The 22,763-nt window shown below is 45.6% G+C and overlaps 4 protein-coding genes across 4 annotated transcripts; 3 read left to right on the forward strand and 1 right to left on the reverse strand.

Annotated features, from left to right (window-relative positions):
• Nucleotides 1-894: 894 nt before the first annotated feature.
• Nucleotides 895-1,476, reverse strand: LOC129618378 (uncharacterized). The gene is made up of 3 exons (XM_055533132.1): nt 1,415-1,476; nt 1,196-1,371; nt 895-1,040 (listed from the first exon to the last, which is right to left on the reverse strand). Exons 1-3 carry the CDS (start codon nt 1,474-1,476, stop codon nt 895-897), a joined length of 384 nt encoding a protein of 127 aa, XP_055389107.1.
• A 6,518-nt stretch (nt 1,477-7,994) lies between these two features.
• Nucleotides 7,995-11,276, forward strand: LOC129618380 (peptidyl-lysine N-acetyltransferase PatZ-like). The gene is made up of 5 exons (XM_055533133.1): nt 7,995-8,556; nt 8,716-10,044; nt 10,104-10,837; nt 10,882-11,082; nt 11,130-11,276. The coding sequence occupies exons 1-5, from the start codon at nt 7,995-7,997 to the stop codon at nt 11,274-11,276; spliced, it is 2,973 nt and encodes a 990-aa protein (XP_055389108.1).
• Nucleotides 11,277-11,552: 276 nt separating this feature from the next.
• Nucleotides 11,553-13,172, forward strand: LOC129618381 (hexokinase-like). The gene is made up of 4 exons (XM_055533134.1): nt 11,553-11,615; nt 11,673-11,834; nt 11,908-12,348; nt 12,405-13,172. The coding sequence occupies exons 1-4, from the start codon at nt 11,553-11,555 to the stop codon at nt 13,170-13,172; spliced, it is 1,434 nt and encodes a 477-aa protein (XP_055389109.1).
• Nucleotides 13,173-14,390: 1,218 nt separating this feature from the next.
• On the forward strand, nt 14,391-16,264 carry LOC129618382 (putative H/ACA ribonucleoprotein complex subunit 4). The gene is made up of 7 exons (XM_055533135.1): nt 14,391-14,522; nt 14,684-14,824; nt 14,867-15,067; nt 15,121-15,507; nt 15,554-15,835; nt 15,909-15,968; nt 16,016-16,264. The coding sequence occupies exons 1-7, from the start codon at nt 14,391-14,393 to the stop codon at nt 16,262-16,264; spliced, it is 1,452 nt and encodes a 483-aa protein (XP_055389110.1).
• The last annotated feature ends 6,499 nt before the right edge of the window (nt 16,265-22,763 follow it).

Consider the following 22,763-nt stretch of genomic DNA (forward strand, 5'->3'; position numbering starts at 1 on the left):
CACATTGTCTCCTCTGTTTCCAGTCAATTTGTGTGCCTCAATTGCATTGACTCCGCCAAGCCTATAGTAACGCCCTGACGGTTCTGGATCCAGCATGTACCTTTGGCAGTCGTAGTCTCGACTGCAATCAAGAAACTCCGCCATTTCATCGGCTGGAGCTCTCGCACCCGCTCGAGTCGCATTCCTAAACCTCCGTGGTCGCGGCGCAGTCGTGCTTTGAACGTAACTTGCAGAAACCGGAATGGGCTCTTGTTCCACGAATTCCACCAGCGGGTGTCCAGCGAGCTCCTTAATGAGATCTTCAGGAGAACGATCCCCAAAATCTTCGGGGTTGATCAGGTGGTAACGATCCAGACGGTGGCGTTTTAGCCCTTCATCTATTGTAACGTCGTCAGCCCCTGTAGATTTTACCCCCAGGGTTACAGAATTTCCCAGAAGCGGTCGCGATTTTGCAGAACCGAGCAAGCTGGCGATTGACTTTGTCTCAGCTTGGACATCTGGGCTTTGCGGCACCTCTTCCTTTAGCCGAAAGACTATTGGACGATTCTGAGAAACCGCAATACTACAGTAGAAGAAAAAAACTGAAAGGCAAATAGTTTTCATTTGCGCAGTCAGTTGTTTTGCATCAAGATGCCGTTGGCATGCGTTGCCTCTGATCTCATTATAGATTCTGTTCCTCAATTAATAAATGACAAATAACGTTCAGTGATTTGTTTCCTTTTGGCACAATGGTTCTTTTTTGGTTTCGTCAAAATACTTAAAGTACAATTTTTCTATGTTTTCTTCAAGAGTTTTATTCACTTATCGCAAAATAGAGTATCCCGTCGATGGCGACAAATGGCTTCAATCAGTCAGAAGACTATTAAAGAGATATTTCTATCGGGACACAATTGTTCATTCTTCGTCTATTGTGCTGCTGCCAGCATATTGATACGTGATGTCATCCCGAACTCTTTCAGGAAGATCTCCAGTAACATGAACGGCGTAGCACGCTGGAACAGCTTTTTCTAAATTGACGTAACGCCCGACCCAACTTTGATCTGGTTTCATCAAAGCGATCAAGCTGAAAAGGTAATGCGTGACCAAAGAACGAAAAAGTTTCCTACCCAGAGAACTGGCTTGAAGTACACTCCCACACCTTCGGTTTATTGCCTCGTAATTCAAGGAAAGAACAATTGGGACATCCCAGTCCTACAAACTGGAAAACTCGGAGTAGACAAATCTATTCCCAATTTTCTCACCTGCTCCTCCGTTGCAATAACCTTACAAACAAGACAGGCACGCATTTTTGTAACGATTTTATCTTTCGTGGCTTGAGTTCCATCCCGTGTTCGAAATGAAACCGTTTTCTTCTTTCCCCTTGGAAGAAATCTGAAACAAACATGCTTCAAAGAGTTTCGCTAAAACAACTTGCCGTTCAGCTGGATCATTTGCATCGTGGTCCCTTCGCCCCATCGTGGCAACAGATAGTCCCATTAGGACCGACCTTTTCAACGGGCCTGCATGCTGTCGCATCCAATTCACGTGAGAAGTTGGTTCGTGATCTGTCAAAGAGCTGTTGCCGAACCGGCGGATGGGGGTGCGAGAGTGGGTTGGGGGAACTATGACTGAAGTTGAGGGCCAACCTTTTAGCAGGCACCAAGTTTGTACAGCCGTGGGACAAGGAAAAAGGAAAGCTCCCAGACGTGGGAAGCGACTACACAACACGCGGACACAGCGATGGAAAATCTGTGCCATGACTCTAGTGGACGATCACGCCATCTAGCTACCCTATGACTTTACGGCTCATATGGACATCGTGTGGCGTTGTTCCTTTAAAGAACTTGAAATAAAAAATTCTTTATTTATTCACCACGCCTGCAGAAATTGCATGAGGGCAGCAGGAAATAAACTCTAAATGAGACATATTCTCGTTGAATGGCCATAAAGAATCCGATGCTCTGCTGCAATGGACCCTTCAATACCGAATTCGGGAGACCAAAACGCCAGAGAAGACAAAGAACCTGGTTGCGACGATGAGGTAGAGGAAGACCGAGATTTCCCAATTCCCGTCAGCAAGTCCCAAAGTGGGGAACAGATTTCTGACCGCAAGCCCGTCAGCAACGACAGGGAAACTCATGGGACAAAATCTCATCATTTACCCGGAGAGCCGCATGAGAATTTCCATGTTAGATTTGAATTCCAAAAGAGATCGAATTCTAGTGAAAATGATGATTCAAATGATTCCGATGAAATTTCAAGCGATGATGATGGAGACTCTTTCCTATCGTCGCTTCAACCCCGTGTTAACCAGATATCAGGTTTTTTGAAACATTTTGTGGAGACGAAATCTACCGCTGTATCTGATTACGTGCAAGAAGAATCGATGAAGGATTTAAATTATTGGAAATTAGCTCTTTCCTCCACTGCAAATGAAGCAAGTCAGCGGCTGTTTGAGTCCCTTGCTGATTGTTGCGGTTCGCGAAAGGAGAGGTGTCCTTCTGCAGTAGGTCGCTTTGATTTGTCGGCTAAAGTGTTTCGGTCATTTCCAGGCAGAGATACTTGGAGATCTTCTTCCCAGAGATCAACACTCATACATTCGATTCTGTTTCCCCCAAACCGGTTGAAGATGAAAAACCTCTGGTTTCCACTTTCACTTCAGTCAAGCGAAAAAGTCTTGATGCTTCCGAAGTTTATCCTCGAAATATTCCCCTCAAGTTTCTTGCAAGGGACGCTGGTGTTTCTATCACGTATAACAGTGAGTCCCAAGATTTAATGTTTTCATATCTTCTGCTCAGATGGAACAAGAGACTCTGCAAAACACGGAGCAGGAGTCACAAAAGCAGCAGTGCTGAGGTAACAAAAATGCTTGATCTGCTACCAAATCTGTATTTCCTCTTAGAGTCGGAGATGTTCGAATTGCGGTTGTTGTGATGGGACGAGGACCGCACCGTACTACAATGACCACTTTTGTTGTCATAACCATTCTCAAGAGGCTCCTCAATAAACTGTACCCACTTCACAAAGTCCCAGAAATTGTTCCACAGCCGCCGGACTTGGACGTTCCGTTGTTCCGAGCGCTCACATCGATCGTGTCGCCCCTCTCCCGGAACGAGGAAGGACCGCGGGCGTGGATTAATCGGATGACGACGTCTCTGATGCAGCCGCTAGCTCGGATCGCCAGCGGAGAATCCAACGATCCTGGAACGGAACTGATTTCGCGTCCACGAACCACACGCCTTCCTCCTGTTTTGAAATGACGAAATCTTCTTGTGAATCAGGATCCCCATCCAGCTCGCATCATTCCGATCTTCCCGCCAAGACTGAAGGACCGCCTCGTTTCTCGTTTCCTGAATCTCATTCAGCTCCGATTCGCTTTCTCCAACAATCTCCGAGACACCTTTCGCCCCAGGGATCTTCACCTCCTCGTCAGTCTTTTGATTCGTCGTCTATTCAATCCAATGAATCAGTTCTGTCCTTTCCTGATCGTCTCACGTCTGGCATTCGCACTGAGTCCCAAACTTCACCAATAGACGCACCTGTTGTACGGAACAATTCCGTCTCGTCGCCAGACTCTTCAAGAAACCATCGACTTTCTTTTCCTGACTCTTTCGATCCCTCGAGCGTTTATAGATCTCCACGTCTTGATCATCGTATAGAGTCTCGTCACCCTGACTTGCGACTTGAACAGCTTCACCGAGAAGAACTTCAGAAAAAAGCAACTATTGTGGATCCCAAACACGGGTCTCAGCTTCTTCCGTTTACGCCAGATTCGCTCGAAAGCCTTCTTCTTAACACCCTCACGCTTAGTGAGTTTCGTTCACATGTTTCCAACTTTTGCTTCCCTCTTCTTAGCAAATCATGATCTAGAACGAAAATTTCCCCTCGAATCTGTTTTCAGTGGAGCATCTGTAACGCTAATAATGACGCAGAAGAGCACAGGGTTGTTGGGTGTTTCGCATCTTGGCTGTTTGAAGGGCGTCGTAGCAAAAGAGCTTCCAACCAAAAAGCGTCAAGGTATTGATTCTCAATCGAATTCACCATTCTCGAATCTTTTTAGGTTCACGTTGGGGTTTTCGCAGATCAAGCAATCCCCCTGGGCGATACCGTTCGGAATTCAAAGCAATTCCGATAACGACCGATCACACGCCAAATGACTCCACAGAAAGAGAGCGCGTTGAACTTGCAGGTACATTTCCCCGATTTTATTGGAAAATCGTTCATTGTCCAGGTGCTCGCGTTTATATCTTTCTTGCTGGAAATGTGGTGGAGTTGAGCAGTCGAAGACATCGCTTTATCAAATCAACGGTAAGCATTAGATGTTTATTTGCTGATTTTAGTTTGTTTTCTTCAGAAAAGGAAATTCCGTGAAATTCGGCGTCGTGAAAAGGAAAAACTGGTTGAGGGGAACAACCGAAAAGAGGAAAATGGAAAAGAAGAAGATACAGAAGAAGAAAACATAAAAGAGGAAAACAGAAAAGAAGAAAACAGAAAAGAAGAAGGTGGTTCCAAGTCATCCTTCGCTTCTCTGAAATGTCTTTTCAGGAAAGGATGGAGCAAGTAGAACGAGCGATGAGGAAGACGGGCATTTGTTTGCAGTTGATGAGGATTCAGTAGAAGAAGAAGAAGATCCATTTGACTCACTTTTCGAAGGTGATGATCCAACTTGTATCTACGAAAGACTTGTTCTTAAATATCCGAATCAAATGTGTGAGTATGTGATTTAATAAGGGTATCATGAAATTCTGATTTAGTTCTCCCAACTACGCGCGGGTTTGGATTTTCATCCATTTCAGAATATGGCGTGAGTTGAATGATGAAACAATATTTGGAATTTTTCTCTTTTCAGTTTTCTTCGATGCCGGATTTAACAAATGTTGCATTTCCACCATACCAGAAGGGATTTGTTGTTTTAGCATCAACGCCAATATGGGAGACATACGGTGAACCTCAGGAGGTTGTAGATTTCGTTGCTGATAGTCTTTTCTTGCAAGACAAATCTCTTGAGGTATGTTGATGGATTACGCAGGAAATTCGTCATTTATTCTTACAGGAAGCAGCCAACGCATTGGTGGATGATGCGCTGCATTACTGGGCCAAAACTCGTCGCGATCCCCAGGCGATAACATCTGTGTGGTGCTTCCCTTGTGGGTTGACGATTCGCTTGAAGATTCTCTTGCGGTTGAATCACCAACAGTTCGACCTCCTTCGCCTCATCTTCCCTTCATGAATGCGCCTCTTCAATGGCTTCACACTCTTGGGAATGTCTCCGCTCAGCGATCGTCGGAGCGCTGAACTGTCGAACGCTTTTTTCAGTGAATATGTTTTTGATGGTGTGCGTCGGAATTTCAATTGTGCAATTTTCTGTCGGACAACAGATCATTTAGGTTCAGTGAAACTCGTCCCATTCACTTTACTCTACCACTATTTTTTATATCGACTTTTTCAGTTCCCATTTATAGCTATGACGAAGTTTCTCGAGCTTGATAATTGCACCAGTCTGTCCCAAGAATGCGAGGAGAAGATCGCAAAATATCTTGAATGGGATCCTTGCCCAGAAACTCGCAATGAATGTCTCGCTCTCCTGAAGAATGCCGAAAAGAACAAAGCGGAGCTAGAAGGACGGTTTTTGAAGCGTCTCGAATTTGGGACTGCCGGTCTTCGTGGTCCAATGGGGGCAGGGTTCAACTGTATGAACGACCTCACGGTCATGCAAGCAACGCAGGGTCTCGCTTCGTACATGGTCAATCGATACGGAACAGAATCTTGCGCGCGTCGCGGAGTCTGTCTGGGATTTGATGGCCGATACAGATCACAGCGATATGCGAACGCAGCAGCAGCGTGTTTTCTGTCGAAGGGGTTCAAAGTGTATCTTAACAGCAAAGTCACGGCAACACCGATGAATCCGTACACAGTTGTGAAGCGTGGTTGTCTGGGAGGAGTTCAAGTAACAGCATCACACAATCCAAAGAATGACAATGGATATAAAGTGTATGGCGATAATGGTGCGCAGATTATTCCTCCGATGGACGGGGATGTTTCTTCATTGATTAACGCGAATCTAAAGCCTTGGGCAGAGGCACTCGCCCTTCTGGATCCTGCGACCGGAATGTTGCGCGATTCGAGTTCCGTGATCGACCCCTATGAGTCCACATTCAAGGAGTACATGGATGATGTGACTGTTCATTTGTGCACAAGGAAGGAAGAAACCGCTGCAAGTGATTTGAAGGTCGTCTATACCGCGATGCATGGCGTTGGATCTCCATTCGTCGAGGAAATTTTGAAACGATTTGGATTTGAAAAAAATCTTTTTTTTGTTGAAGAGCAAAAATTCCCAGATCCAGAATTTTCGACAGTTGCGTTTCCGAATCCAGAAGAGAAAGGGGCGATGGATCTTGCAATGGCACTAGCAGACCGAATCGGATCTCCAATCGTCATTGCGAATGATCCAGATGCTGATCGGTTTGCATGCGTCGAAAAACAGCGCGATGGTCGATGGAAGATTTTTCATGGGGATGAATTGGGAATTCTGTTTGGCGCTGAAGCTCTCGAAGCCAATCTTGCAAAAGGTGTCCCAAAAGAATCAATGCTTTTCATCTGTTCAGCTGTTTCAAGTCGAATGTTGCAAAAAATGGCGGAAACTGAAGGTTGTCGTTTCGAGGAAACAATGACCGGTTTCAAATGGATGATGAACAAAGTGTTTGAGCTTGCCGCGAAATCACCGGTCGTCCCGTGCCTTGTTTATGAGGAGGCTCTTGGATATGCGCTGGATATGCAAATTCCCGATAAAGATGGGGTTTCAGCGGCAGCGGTTTGGGTCCAGATGGTGACGCGACTCTACGCGAATGGAATGACGGTCGGTGAGAGATTAGATCAGTTGCGAAAAAAATACGGTTATTTCGCAAGCAACAATTCTTACTATCTTTGCTACGATAAAGACGCAATTGCAAACCTCTTCGCGGAATTTCGTGCTAATGGCAAGTACAAGACAGAATTGGGTGACTACAAAATCAAGCGTATTCGCGACGTGACCACAGGATTCGACAATGGACAACCTGGAAACATTTGCTCCTTCCCTCTGACGCCGTCGTCCCAAATGATTACAATTTTCTTCGAGAACGGAGCCGTTTTAACGTTGCGTACGTCAGGGACGGAACCCAAACTCAAATGGTATTCAGAAATGAGCGGATCGAATCCAGATGAAGCGCGAGTAGAACTTCAAAAAGTCGTCGACGCGACGATCAAGTATTTCATGCAACCGAACAAATATCCCTTAGAGATGCCGAAAGCCAAATAAATGTGCTCCATGAATGTCCATATTTTTTACATTTTTGTTGGGACATTTTCTTTTCGGACAACACATGTCTTGTGATGCAAATTGCTTGGCCCTCATTTTTGAATTTCGCTGGAATAGCGGTGCGTTGCCACAGGCAGGGGAGCATATAATGGACTTAGAACAGAATACGCTTGTTATGAATTTGCACATCTGTCACAAGTTTTAGAACTTTCATTAAAACATACTTTGACAATTCCGGCCTAATTGGTCTGATTGATGCAGAGCATTTGATCTCGTAACTGTTTATGTTGCCATACAGCCTCTAGCAAAATTGTGTTAGAGATGCCTGGAGAAGGGTTTTATTACACCAGCAGATATTGCGGCAACGTGATCTGCAGTCAAGTTCTACGAGAACCAATGAGCACTTCTAAGCGGACGTGCAGATGGGCGGGTGGAAGGTGTGCTAGGAACGTGTCCCGAATGCCAGTGGTTTGTGGATGGTGTTATAAGAGAGTTCCATTGAGACGAATTCACTGGCTGCCATTGAAAATCTTGTGTAAGCTCCTCTGCCAACTGCATTAAACTCTACGCATATTGAAAACAGCGTTCATCAAGAAAAAATCCACAGACTGTACAAAAGGATAAGAACACGTTGTCTACCTAGCCGTAGTTCCTCATGCAGTTGAACTGGGACTTCAGCATTTGTGCGATTTTGACACCTTCACTCCAGTTTCTAATAATGGCGGGAACCCGTTTACTCTCTCGCTCAGCGCGACGTCTACAGAAACAACGTTGTGCTTTGCCCTCTCTTCTTGCAAACACTCAAACTCCATGGTTGATCAGAACCACTCTTTCTCCAGTCATTTCAAATGGCCGCGGATTCAGCACCACAACATCTGCCCAACTCTCCAAATGCTTAAAGCCCGAGGCTGCTGGAGCGACCTCAGAGATTGACCCTCTACAAGCTTATTTCCCTAGTCGCCTCGTCACTTCAGGCTTGGGTGCAATCTTCGAACCGCGTTCCATCGCTATCATTGGTGCTACGGAACGCGCTGGATCAGTTGGACGTACGCTCGTCAACAATCTGATTATCGGCAATAAAGCTGGGGGAAATCGTTACGAAATCTACCCCGTCAATCCGACGCGCCAAACTGTTCTTGGTCTTCCATGCTTCTCTAACCTGGAGAATATTCCTGGTGATGTCGATATGGTGGTCATCGTCACTCCTGCACAGACGTGTGTTGATGTCATGCGCCAAGCTGCTGCTAAGGGAGTCAAGGCTGCAGTCGTCATCTCTGCTGGTCAGTTTGCTTTGATTAGGCAACTAGCTGCTTCCTTTCTGCTGATTCCTGATAGCCTTTTCCTTCCATCTCTTTTCCTTCCATCTCTTTTTCTCATCTCTTTTTCTCATCTCTTTTTCTCATCTCTTTTTCTCATCTCTTTTTCTCATCTCTTTTCAGGATTTAAGGAAGTAGGTCCAGAAGGAATCGCTTTAGAGAACGAACTGATTCGTGTCGCTCGTGATGCGGGAATTCGAGTGATTGGTCCGAACTGCGTGGGTGTTATGAATCCGAACATCGGTCTCAACGCGACATTCGCCGCGACGATGGGTCTTCCAGGAAACGTCGCATTTATCAGTCAGTCAGGTGCGATGTGCACTGCAGTCCTCGATTGGAGTTTACGAGAGAAGATTGGATTTAGCGCTTTCATCAGCGTGGGATCGATGGCAGACGTCAATTGGGGTGATTTGATTGATTACCTTTCTGATGATCCCAATACTCAATCAATTCTTATTTACATGGAGACTATAGGTAACGCAGCTTCATTCCTCTCTGCTGCACGTGAGGCGTCGTTGACGAAACCAATTGTTGTCATCAAGGCCGGAAAATCTGAACAAGCTGCTCAGGCTGCTGCATCCCACACTGGCTCGTTGGCCGGAAGCTACGCATCCTTTGAAGCTGCGATGCACCGCGTTGGCGTTCTAACGGTCGATACTATTCAAGAACTTTTCAACTGCGCACTTGTTCTTGGGAAGCAACCGCGACCAAGAGGACCAAGACTCATGCTTGTCACTAATGCTGGAGGTCCTGGCGTTCTTGCCACAGATGCAGCTGTGGGGGCTGGGGCTCAGATTCCAGATATCGAGGCGCGAACACGAGAGCGATTGAACGCATTCCTTCCAGCTGCGTGGAGCCATCATAACCCTGTGGATATTTTGGGCGACGCTCCAGCTGAACTTTACGCAAAATCTCTGGAAGTTTGTCTTGAAGACAACAACGCTGATGGCGTTCTTGTGATTTTATCTCCCCAAGATGTTACTGACCCTACTGGAACTGCACGAGAGCTGATCAAGGCAGTTGAAGCAATTAAGCTTAAGAATCCTCATCCCAAACCAATTCTGGCAGCGTGGATGGGAGGAGAAACGGTTGCTGAAGGATTCCGCTTATTGAATGAAGGCGGGATTCCTACATTCGCAAATCCGGATGATGCGGCGGCAACATTTGGAAAGATTTGGAAACAAACTGAAGCTCTTGACGCTCTTTATGGCGAACCTGAAAATCGAGCGACAGAGGATATAGCACTTATTACACCTGAAAATCGCGCCAAATGCATTTCTATTTTGAAGAAGGCTTCGAGCGAAGGAAGATCGCTTCTAACTGAAGCGGAGTCGAAACAAGTTCTGGACTCCTACGGAATCCCAATCGTCAAGACGATCATTGCGAAGACACCAGACGATGCGGACGCTGCTGCGAAGGAGTTGGGAGCACAACTCTACGCCGTCAAACTCAGTAGGGTTAATTGTATTTAATGCGGGATGAATTGCTCATTCTTCTATTGTTCTTTCCAGACTCGGAAACTCTGACGCATAAAGCGGATGTTGGTGGAGTGAAGTTGAACTTGAAGCCTGATCAAGTCAAACAAGCCTTTGAGGAGATTCGAGCTTCTGTTGCATCTCTCCATGGAGCGCAACATTTCCAGGGTGTTACTGTTCAACCGATGATGCGTTTGGATAAGGGACTTGAACTCATTCTTGGTTCGACTGCTGACGCTCAGTTTGGACCACTTGTCATGTTTGGAGCGGGAGGGACGATGGTTGAAATATTCAAAGATACCGCTCTCGCTATTCCTCCGTTGAATGACAATTTGGCTGAAAATTTAATGAAGCGTACAAAAATTTACAAAGCATTAAAAGGCGCTCAAGGCAAGCGATTCGAAGGAGTGAACCTCTCAAAGCTTCAATCAGTTCTTTCCAAATTTTCCGCCATGGTAGTCGATCTCGCCGAACACGTCGCTGAATGCGACATCAATCCGCTTCTCGCAATGCGTGACGAATTTGTCGCACTTGATGCGCGAATCGCTTTGAATCGCTCGGAAGCTCCCGCACTTGCCGTCCGCCCGTATCCATTGAATTACGTTTCAACAGCATCGCTGAAAAATGGGACGCGATTGACTGTTCGACCAATCCATGCTGCAGATGAAGATCGACTGATCCGCTTCCATGAAGGACTTTCACCGGAAACTGTTCGTCTTCGATATGTTGGAGACTGCAGTCTGTCCCGAAGGACTTCGAAAGAGCAAATGGTGTGTTCAAAAAGAAAGTTTGTTCACGACTCGTTCGATTTCAGATAAAAACGTGTCACGCTGATTATGACCGTCTTTTGACTCTCGTTGCCGTCAATGACTCCCATGAAATTGTCGGTCTCGCTCAATTGGAACGCCCACCTCCCAATCATCTTCATAGAGAGACGGCAGCAGTGCGAATGATTGTTGCAGATGCATTCCAAAAACTTGGGCTTGGTCGTACTTTCATGAACCAAGTGATTGAAGTGAGTCGATGGTTAAAAAATGCGGATGTGGATTGAATTGTTTGCAGATCGCGAAGAAGGAAAACTTACATCAACTCAATGCAGCAGTTTCTGTTGATAATGCAAGTTTTATCTCTTTGGCAAGCAAGACCGGATGGGAAACCCCCACGCAGCCTGATTCTCAAAATGTTGTTGTTTGTTCACTTCATTTATAAACCGCTTTGATTCAGTTTCTTGATCTATTCGTTTTTTGCAATCTCTATCGGTTTTGCTAACATTCATGAATTAGTACTCTACCTTTTGAGTCCCCAAAAGAATACGAATATCTCAGAAGCAAGAACAGCAAACGGGACTCCTGTTTAATTGGGACATGACGGGTGGTGGTCGTACCAGGTGTCCCACATGGAACGCGTGACAAGTACCGTGCAGATTTTTTTTTTTGCTCCTCCGATTTTTCGATATTTTTAACCTCTCATTCAATTTATCTTACAATGTCGAAATTTTCGCATTTACAAAGAAATATCAAGTACGAGTCCCTTGAGGACCGTTTCAAGGTTTGTACACATTCCTACGTCCAATTGTTTTTTCGATTTTTTTCCATTTTTTTTCAGCGCTACCATTTTTATTTCACGATGCAGCAGGAACAACTTTCCCGAATGTATCATTCATGTTTAAATGAAATCCGTCGCGGCCTTGAAATGCACAAGGAGTCTCCAAATAAGTGGCTTCCTGAAAAATGCTCCATGATGTTTTTGGACACTTGCGTCAAAATGGTTCCAACTGGGCGAGAGAAGGGGGTAGGGTTATAAAACACTGCGACACTCAATCCACCATCCATTTTTGCAGGTCTTCTATGGAGTTGACTTCGGTGGGACAAACCTGAGAGCCATTCGAGTTGAACTTGATGGAAATGGCCGCACAACAACAAGTCAAAGCCGCTGCAACATCAGAGACGATGCTGCGGCTCGCCATCTTCCAAAGGGCCTTCTTGACAAGAATGCAACTGCTTCAATGTTATTCGACTCGATTGCACGTCAAATTAAGAAAATTATGGAAGAGAATGGCGACATGGAGAGGGTGGATCCTGTTCCTATTGGGTTTACTTTTTCTTTCGCCATCGACCAAAAACGTCTCGATAGCGCAATTTTGACTGGATGGTCTAAAGGATTCGAAACAGGAACAGCGACGAAGGACGGCGTTATAGGGCGCGATGTCTGCTGTCTCTTGGATGTTGCTTTGGAGCGTCAGAACGTTCCTGCGAGAGTCGTTGCTGCGCTGAATGATACGGTAAGTGTTGCTGCAAAATACAATGACTTCTTCTTAACCCTTTGTTTCCTTTTCAGACTGGCACAATGCTTTCTGCGGCGTACGAACGTCCGAGATCTCTCCCTCCTTGCATGATGGGAGTGATTCTTGGGACAGGACTAAATGCTTGCTATTACCAACCAGCTGCGGGTGAATACAACTATGCTGGGAACATCATCAACACAGAATGCGGCGGGTTCGATCGTGATTTGCCGTGGAACATCATCGACATCGAAGTTGACTTTGCATCGACGAACCGCGGTCGTCAACGACTCGAGAAAATGCTCTCAGGGATGTTTTTGCCCGAACTTTGTCGTCGCGTCGTTCTGAAAGTCTTCCAAAGTGAAGCACCAAAAGAAGCATGGACCCACGAAACAATGCCAGGAGAATGTTGTGGTGCGATCATCGCGGACGATTCCGAGGATTTGGCGGTTGTGAAGGAGATTTTGGAGGAAATGTGGCAGTGGACTCCGCCCCAGGAACACGTAGAGAGGGTGAAGGCGTTGTTCGTTGCCGTCTTCGATAGATCGGCAGCTCTTGCTTCAGTGATGATCGCGGCTCTTGCAAAGAAGACGGGAAGGCTTCAACCAGCAATGGGGGGCCTCACAGTTGGGGTCGATGGTTCACTCTATACACAAAACATACTCTATCGACAAATGCTTTGCAAGCATTTGAATTCTGTTCTTGGGGAAGACACAGCATCTCTGATTCATTTCGCTATTGCGGACGATGGAAGTGGAAAAGGTGCCGCAATTTTGGGCTCTGCAATTACGGCTGGAACAGAGAATGGCCATCGCCATCATTAACCTTAGATCAGTTTTTCAAGTTTTTCTCATGTCTTTGTGGGAACTTACTAGCTCAAAAAACTCTGTAAGCGGAGATATGAAAATGTTGAGTAAAAAGACAGCGCAAAACAAATAACCAAAACAGAATGCAAATTCAGCTCAGCAGCTCCAAAGCGCTGAACCATCCAAAGGCTTCGACAGATTGTTTTGCAGCTTTGAATCCAACAGAAAATTCAGGGTGGCGCCCATACAAGAATTTCTTCAACCAAAATTCCATTTGAGGGCGGGCATTCGGGATGTCTGAAAGTTCGTTGCTATTAAATTCACTAAGAGGAAGAAGCGAGCGGTTGCTTTCTAATATTCCAGCGAGCCATGCCGCTGCAGCCAAGTGGCACAAGCCTTCCTCAAACAGAAACGGATCACACGGCAGCATTTCCGAACATTTCCTAGACTCTTGTCGTGTTTGGCGTAGGCAATGGAGAAATGCGTGAATCAGCTCATGAGCTAGAAAAGCACCAGAAAGCCACAAAGACAGGCCCCGAAGGAGGAGCACTTCTATGGCCGGCTGGCTGCTCGTACTTCTAACAGGATTACAAATACAGACTCCAAATGTGGTGGCAGGGAATCCTTCGGACTGAAAATTTCGAATGGACGTTCGAGCGATTGTACGCTTCGCGGCGATAGACGAAATCTCTTCCACATTTGCTAAACGAAGGTTGATATTGGGAATGAGCGACTGAAAAGGAATGCGCGTGATTTTGGATAAAAATTGGATGACAGAAGCGAGAAGGGATGGAAGATGGAGTGGCGAGGCTTGTTGAAGGGAAGCACAGGGTTCACACATCTTCAGAGCCATTGAATTCTCACCACGCTTCTGTCCTACAGACGAAGAGGTGCGTCTCTCACAGAAGACACACATTGGCAGATGGCTACAGCATTGCCGGCACAAGACTTCTTGAGGCACCCAAAGAGGGTGGCAAAACCCATCGCCAGACTCAGTAATATTCGTGGAGCAATAAGTACAATACCGATGGCTAATAGAGCCTTGAATCGCCATCGTCAAACAAGGAATTGATTACAGAAGTCTTTCGATTCATTGACTCTCTTGTTCCACTGAATCCGATGTCATCGGCAAATCTCACAGATTGCTGTAAATATTCCTTCGGCAGGTCCCCGTTTCAGGTCCAGCAGTAAATTACCTTTTGGCTGTCCCGAACGCAAACAATGCGGAAGATCAAGATGGGGAAGGATTCGAAGACTGTCAGCGAGCGTGACGGTGTCACTGCAACTATTAAGCTGAGCGGCCCATTGATCTGTCCCGAGAAGAATACAGCCCCGATCGACACATCAAGATGGCCTCTTTTATTGAAGGTCAACACATTTCAGCACGATCCGATTCTCCCTCGCTTGGGAAATTTCGATTTTGCTTAGAGGGATAGCATTTTGCATGTTTGTCTAGTCAGAGGGTTCAATTAATTGGGCATGCATTGACGCGTTGTGATTTGATCTAATCTTCTTCTCTTCTACCGCAGAATTACGACAAAATGAACATCAGAACGGGCCATTACACTCCTCTACCCCATGGGTGTTCTCCCTTAAATAGGCCCTTGAATGAGTACCTCCAATACGGCGTCATTAACTTGGATAAGCCAGCGAATCCCTCATCCCATGAGGTAACGCATTTTATCTCTCTCGTCTTGAAATCCTTTGTTCAGGTGGTTTCATGGGTGAAGAAAATTCTTCGATGCGACAAAACAGGCCATAGCGGCACTTTGGACCCTAAAGTGACTGGTTGCTTGCTCGTTTGTCTGAATCGAGCGACTCGACTGGTGAAATCTCAACAGAGCGCTGGAAAGGAATATGTTTGTATCGTTCGATTCCATGATGCTCCTGAAAGTCGCGCAAAAGTGATGAGGGTGAGAGAGTGTGTCATTTTAGCCAAAGTGTTCAATTTGATTGTTTGATTCAGGGACTTGAAACCTTGACTGGGGCTCTTTTCCAGCGTCCTCCTGTAATGGCCGCCGTGAAACGACAGCTTCGTATTCGAACTATTTATGAATCGAAACTGCTTGATTACGATGAGAAGCGCAAGATGGCTGTCTTTTGGGTCAGTTGCGAAGCGGGCACTTACATTCGAACCTTATGTGTCCATCTCGGTTTACTCCTTGGAACTGGAGCACACATGCAAGAACTTCGTCGGGTTCGTAGTGGAATTTTAACTGAAAGGGATTGTTTGGTTTCAATGCACGATGTTCTGGATGCCCAATACATGTTTGATCATATGGGGGATGAAACTTATTTAAGGAGAACGATTTTCCCTCTAGAGCTTCTGCTGACGACCTACCCTCGGATTGTTGTAAGTTTCATTCGAAAAGTGTTATGCTTGAGTCGGTGTTCATCAGGTCAAAGATAGCTGTGTGAATGCGATCACTTATGGAGCGAAGTTGATGATTCCTGGTGTTCTTCGGTTTGACAATGGAATTGAAAATGGAAAAGAAATTGTCATGATGACAACAAAAGGAGAGGCGATAGCATTAGGAATAGCCCAAATGACGACCGCCGTGATTGCGTCTGTTGATCATGGAATCGTTGCTATTATCAAACGAGTTGTTATGGAGCGTGATACCTACAACTTAAGATGGGGATACGGACCTCGTGCGTCAGAGAAGAAGAAAATGATTGTGGTGAGGTTGATTTTAGATCAAATAGTAAATCTTATAGGTATTGGGACTGTCACTTATGATGTCGTCACTGTAGGCTGGCCTTCTGGACAAGAAGGGAAAGCCAAATGAGAAAACTCCGAAGAGTTGGCTGCAGGTTGGGGGGATTTGCTGTTCTTCTGTCCTAATGGTTCTTTACTGCAGTCTGAGGGATTTCTGCCAACATTAACAGGATCACAACCTGTCGAAGTGAAAGTGCAGGAAGTCAAGGAGGAAGTTGATGAGAAGGAGGACGTCACTGAAATGCCTTCTAAGAAGAAGAAAGAAAAAAGAAAGAGAGATGATGAGGACGGAACAGGTAAGACGGTATCTAGAGCCTTCGGTTGGTCACTCGAGTGTTGTTCGCTTGCAGAGAAAAAGAAAAAGAAACACAAGACTTCTGGTGATGAGTAACTCGCCAGCAATGATCATTCTTTTTTCCCTTTTTCGTTTCTATCTCTTTTGTTTTGTTATTCCTGTGTTCTAGCAAACAATTAATTTTCTTAATCTCAAGGGTAGACGATTGTGTTGGGGTTCTCGCGGATTCCTAAAGTAAAAAAATCTCGGAGCGTCCTTCGTCTTTTTTCTTGTGTTCAAAGACCTCTTAGAATCGGTTTTCGCGAAAGCAGATTACAAGGGGGGGAGTGGAAGCGGTTTGAGAGAAGTGCAGTGAACCCCATATCCCATGGCGTTGAGTGCCGCTCCGTGATTCGAAACGTCAGTGAAACGGATGAAATCTGGAACGTAGTGAGCACTTGGTGAACTGTTTATCTTTAAACGTAAAGATTGAGTGTTAAGAGTTCCATTCACTTCCCCTTGCTTTAGAGATTGAGAACATTGGAGCTCATCGACATCAAATTTGAGCAATAATCCTGGGCTCAATGCAATTTTTCTGTCCCCAACAAGAAGGAGTTCCGCTCTGTCCCCGAGTTCAAGCTTGAGCGTATCATCTTTCCCTTTTTTTTGGGAGAGACCAGCAAACGGGTTTTCCCTCGGCTTTGATTTTGGGCAGAAAACCCTCACTGCAGGCTTTGTGAATGTTGAGTAAAGCTTAAGTTGATAAAACTCTACGGGAACATGTTTTCGATGGAGGGTATCAATGTGTAGAACTTTTGGGCCGCGTCTTCTGTACCTTGTGATTGGCACCTCCGAACTGACGGAAGCTGCTGCAGCTTCTGAACTGACGAAACCAACACACTCCGGTGAGGAAGGGCTGAAAGGTTGATGAAAGGGAAGATCAGCGAAAAGTTGGCGGAGATTCAGTGTTTGCGTTAAAATAAAAGCAGCCCACAACAGAACCCAGATAAGCATGGCAAAAGAGAAGCGGGAGTGCTGAGAGGTGACGGTTTTCTTGTGGCTTCCACATTTTATTCATAAGAGCCAAACACACCATTCACCACTTCCCTCCGCTTTAGTTTTTGCAATTTGTTCTAAAAACGACACCACCATGATCTTTGCGTCTGTTCTATTTTTACTGACTGCTTTTATTCCAGCAGAGGCGTCGAACCTTCGTCAAATTTTGAACCTCCTTCCATTTCACCGGCCTTTCAGTCCTTCTGCTTTGGAGTGCGTCGGCCTTGTTAGTCTTGAGGCTGCAAAGACTATTCCATCTACCGACTCCAAAATAGGGATCAAGAGCTTCAACAGAAGAGTTGGAAAGTATCGCAGCATCACCACAGATGAGGGACACATTATCGAAAGATTTTATGCTCTTGAGCTCTTCGCACATTTCAAGAAGCCTGTCGTAACAATTTTCTGTCCGAAGAAATTTCCAAAACATGATCCATTCTCTGATCTTGGACTGGCAGGATATGGAATCGACGAGTCCATAAGGCTTCAACGCGGCAAAAAAGGGGAACTTCTTCTTGTTGGAGACACAGAAATTCTATTGAGCCCCGGAAAATCACTTCCCAATTTCCAGATCGATGAATTTCAGTGTTACCATAGTGTGGGAAAGGGAAGTCTGAAGGGAACCATCAAAACCCAAACTCTGCATTTCAAACTAGATAAGAAATCCACGAATCGATACGTTTCAGATTTCATCGTATTTATCGACCTTGCGAATCAAGGAAGGGCGTTGAAATCATTCGGCCAGAGGGTTCGATGCCACAGAGTAGCAACGCGGGCTCCCATGGCAGCTGTTGCTTTTCAACATGCAATTGCTCCCCCTCCTGGTGCTATTAGCTCACGCCCTGCCCTCGCTGCATCTCCCAGTCGTGCTATTGCTGCACCTCCCAGTCGTCCTATTGCTGCACCTCCCAGTCGTCCTATTGCTGCACCTCCCAGTCGTCCTATTGCTGCACCTCCCAGTCGTCCTATTGCTGCACCTCCCAGTCGTCCTATTGCTGCACCCCCCCGTCCGCCTCCCCCACGTCAGGCTCCTCCCCCTGTGCTCCAAGAAGCTCCTGTGTCTTATGGTGATGATGATGAGAGTTCTGTTTGGGACACCACATGGGAATCTACATTCGATTGAGTCAAAGCCTCATCAACGATGACAGACCATTCTCATCGCTGAATAGTTCTGTTGGAGTCGGAGGCACTCGGTGTAGCCAACTGCTTTTCCTAAAAACAAAATGACGCATTCATTGAACAGTTCGAAGAAAATTTTTGGAAACAAGCCAGATGCCCCACACAGCGACACTTTGCACCAACCACAACCTCTCAACAAACCACAACCTCTCAACAAACCACAACCTCTTAACAAACCAGAACCTCTCAACCCCAACTTCTCAACAAATCGGGACCTCTCAGTCAGGAGAAAACAAAGTAAACATCGCCAGACATAAATAGATTTGCAGATTTGAAAGGCCAAAAAAATGGTCACTGTTTGGGATTTCTCACTCGGCACTTTTCCGAGTAAAAATGAGAAACTTGCACGCATATTCAAGGGAAATTTTTACAAAAATGAGACACTTTCCCTGGCACCCAATAAAAAATGAAACCTACGGAAACCAACTCGGGAACAACCGACGCGCAAGAACAAAAAAAAACACCACGAGGCTTATACCTGCTCACAATTTATCCTGATCCCCCAGAGTTGGCCAAAGACATTGACTGAGAAGGAGTACATGATGGCTCTGGGGTTATTGCTGAAGGCATTTCAGGTGGGGTTGTGTAACATTGCGGCGTTCTGGATTTCTGAGAATCGTTACTCGAGGTTCTTTGGTTGGGTGTGGTCTCTATAAGGGATTGATGGTTTAGTGGTTGAACAAGTGAATATAATTGGCCGTGCGTTGTTGTTTGACCAGGGACCATACTCCAAGAATCACAACCCTTTTGTTTACATCTTCTACACATAGTCACCCGGCTTTTATCTCATAAGGTAAAAGATCGGAGGAAGGAAGGGTGATTAATCCAGTGCCCTCGAGTACACACCAGTTGCTAGGATAACAAAAGGTTCCTGGATCCTTCCCTGAAAAAGGAGTTTCCTGGATAATGGAGTGGGGTGTGGTGGAAAGCAGTTTTTACCGCAAACCTTATGTGGTCGGTTCAAGATGTCTTCCGCAAGTATCATTGCCCCGATTTTCGGGCGAAAGCAAGGACCCCCACCCCTTAAGTCCGGGAAATCTTATAATCCGTTCACTCCGCAAGTTTGGAGATTGTTCATAGCCTCTAAGGACGGCACTGGAGTAGCACTAGGGCAAAGCTGATCAAACTGATTGCCGCTCTTGTGCGATTTTGGCCGTAGCTAATGCGGCAATGGTTGACCATCGAGTCAGAGGAAGCGTTCGTGACCTATCTCTTGAATGAATGCTCCACAGAAGGGAGTGAAAAAAGGCGAGGAAAGTTTGATACGAAGTGGTTTACGAGGTATTGGCGTGGAAGACCTTTGATTTGAAGCAACCCTGAAATTTGCTTCCCTCCCTGAGTATCGAGTTTTTGGAAGTTGAATGATGAATACACCCACCCTACAATCTAACCATTGCGACTTGCACCCTCTACGACTATTTAACATCTAGAATAGATAAGTCCTGTAGACGCACAATCCCGAACGCTCTCAACTCGCCAACCTTGTCCGTCTTGAGTGTGAAACGACGGGTAGACCTCTGAGTTTACGTGTACTAAAGTAATTGGTGGCAAAAGCTTAGCATCTCTTGCGTGTATTCAAGCATGCAAGATGTTCTCACGCCCAATACGCAGAAAACTGCACAGAATCTAAATATGCATGGTTCATTGTGTTATGCGGATGTGCTTTCATGACATTAACCAACACGCATTCGCTTGGACACAAACACGTCACTCTTTTGTCCTGCTTGAAGTGAAGCACTCATGAATTCGTTTTCACACACAAAAATCATGGGCAGCTATCAACGACGCACCGACCAAGAATTATCCTTATTGGCTGCAAGGAGCTGGACACCACCACAGAATCAGAACGAGAGCTAGCAAAAGTCATACTAAGGGAATACTCGCTGCTGGCCAATACATTACAGTTCAAATGGAGATCAAGTTGCAAGACTTGTATCCGCTTTTCGAAGAGAGTTAAATAAATGATCTTGTGGCTGCGAAGATCGTAACACCGTCGCCAGATTGTCGCTGGGTCTGCCACTTGGTACTCAAACCAAGATAAGTGATTGACTACCACTCTAAGACCTTCTGGTCAGACTCATGCCAATGTTCTCAGTTTGATTGACCTCAACTGGGGCTTCCAGGATATTGAATTGGACGAGCAGAGTTGCCACTTACCTTATCACGCTGTGCCGAAAACCTCCCATAATTTTCAGCAATGCCTTGCAATTGGAGCCACGTTATCGCAAACAAGTAAAGCGGCCTAGGGTTCAGATCTACAATGTGGTGAAGTACCGAAGACCGCGAAGAAAAGTGCAGATTTCACGAAGGATGCAAATTCTGATTGAGAGACATCTTCTAACTTCCAAAAAAAAACCAAACCCATGGCACCACCTCCCTTTGCGATTCCACCATGTTTGCGTCATTGTTGAATCTTCGTCAAATTTCAACTGACCTTCCATTCCTGTGTGCTCATCTCAGCAGAAAGTTGGAAGACGATAGCCTTTGCAGATGGGGCCGACACACTCCATAGCAGAAGAGTTGAAAGGTTGGTGAAATTGAACATGCTCTGGAAATCAGCTGCAACGCGTCAAAGGGTTCAACTCTACTGTGTTTCTAATTTAAAGTGTTGGAGATCTGGTGTTGCAGATTTGAGAAAACTGATGAGAAGGCTTGGAGAAGACACAAGGTAGTGAAGCATAGGGAAGAACGCGAAGAGCAGATTCCTTAAAATGGCTTTAATTTTTTTTATATTTCAAGACTGCGTTGGTGCATCCGAATGTGCACGCGCGACATTTTTTTCTTGTGGAATCCACATCCCGCTGACTCAACATTTCCCATTCATAATGCTTTCCTCTGTTTTATTTCTATTCACTGCTTTCACTTCAGTCCAGGCGTTGAATCTTCGTCAAATTTTATCTGGCCTTCCATTTCACCGGCCTTTCTCCGGAGTGCGTTGGCCTTATCAGTCTTCAACCTGCAAACGCTCTCTCGTCCGCAAAGCCTATCGATCACGAAGTTCGTAAGATTGGATGGACACTATCGGTCTTTTTCAACTAATCAAGGGGCTGTCGCAAGAAGGTTTTATGAGCTTGAGCTCTACTCCAAATTCAAGAAACCTGCAGTAACAATCTTCTGCCCGACACTGAAGAACAATGAGGATCCTTTCCAGGATCTTGGATCTGCGAAAAAGGGGAACGACGAGTCCATAAAACTTCAGTGTGGCAGAAATGAGGAACTCTCTCTCGCTGCCGACAGAGAAATTCTGTTGAGCAGCTCCCGGCATCGTTTCTCAATCAATGAATTCGAATGTTACCACAGTGCAAGACAGGGAACCCTAAAAGGCGATCTCAAAAGTCAAACTGTGCATTTCAAAACGGATCAGAAACAACAAATGGACCGATACGTTGCAGACATTATCGCATTTACCGATCTCGCGAATCAAGGAACGGCGTTGAAATCATTGGGCAAGCAGGTTCGATGCCACCGAGTAATAACCCGGGCTCCTTATTTGCCCGCTGCTCCTTCTCCCGTGTCTCGTGCTGCACTGTCAGCTGTGTTGCCTGCTATAGGCTATGATGATGACGACACCGAGGAGTGGGAGGACTGATTTTTTGGGACTTTGTTTTAGTGATTTTCTGAACAATTAAAATATCCACCCTGCACGAACGAACGAACAAATTGTCAGTCTGAATTGCCTAATTCCGTTTCATCAATTTTCTTGTTAGTTTGCATCCTGCAGGTTGTTAGCGATCCTCCTCATCATCCGATTCTTGAGGAGGTAATCGGCTTCCGCTGGATCGTTGCGGGCCACTTGTCGCTAAACAAACAACAAAATAATAGAACTTGTGAGTGAGAGTCGTGAACATATTGAACATACATGCTGCAAACGATCCTTTCTCATTTGAATCTCTTCTGTAACGATCGGGAGCGAGAAAAGGATGAATTTCCGTCGCATCAGCAATTCCCTCATAAAAGTTGGATGCTGCCCATAGCTTTGCGTATCTCTGTTTGAAAACAGAATAATTTCCTCGTTCAAGATCTTGAATCCATCGATCGAATCCCTAAAACGAAGAAAGTACCGGGCTCATTAAAATGGAAACATCCCGACCTTGAAACTTTTTTGCAACTTGAAAAAATAAATAGCATGATAAATTGAGTTTCGCTTTCGTTCAGACGGCGTGGCGACCCTCAATACAGTTTGTTTCTTCTTCGAGCTACAAGGAGAGATGCAAATTCAACTTGATGACTCTTGTTGGCAATACCGTTTCAAATGAATTTGCAAGTAGAGATCTTCCTCATTTCCGAGATCGCTCTGGGACGCTTCCAAGCGCGTCAGATAGAAGAGATTCCAGTGAAGCTCAGACGGCCCTTCAGCCCCCAAAATCGGAATGTCAAGTAGAAT

Source organism: Condylostylus longicornis, unplaced genomic scaffold (genome assembly GCF_029603195.1).
Source record: "Condylostylus longicornis isolate FDR11 unplaced genomic scaffold, ASM2960319v2 ptg000851l, whole genome shotgun sequence".
In the NCBI taxonomy this organism is placed as follows: Eukaryota; Metazoa; Arthropoda; class Insecta; order Diptera; family Dolichopodidae; genus Condylostylus; species Condylostylus longicornis.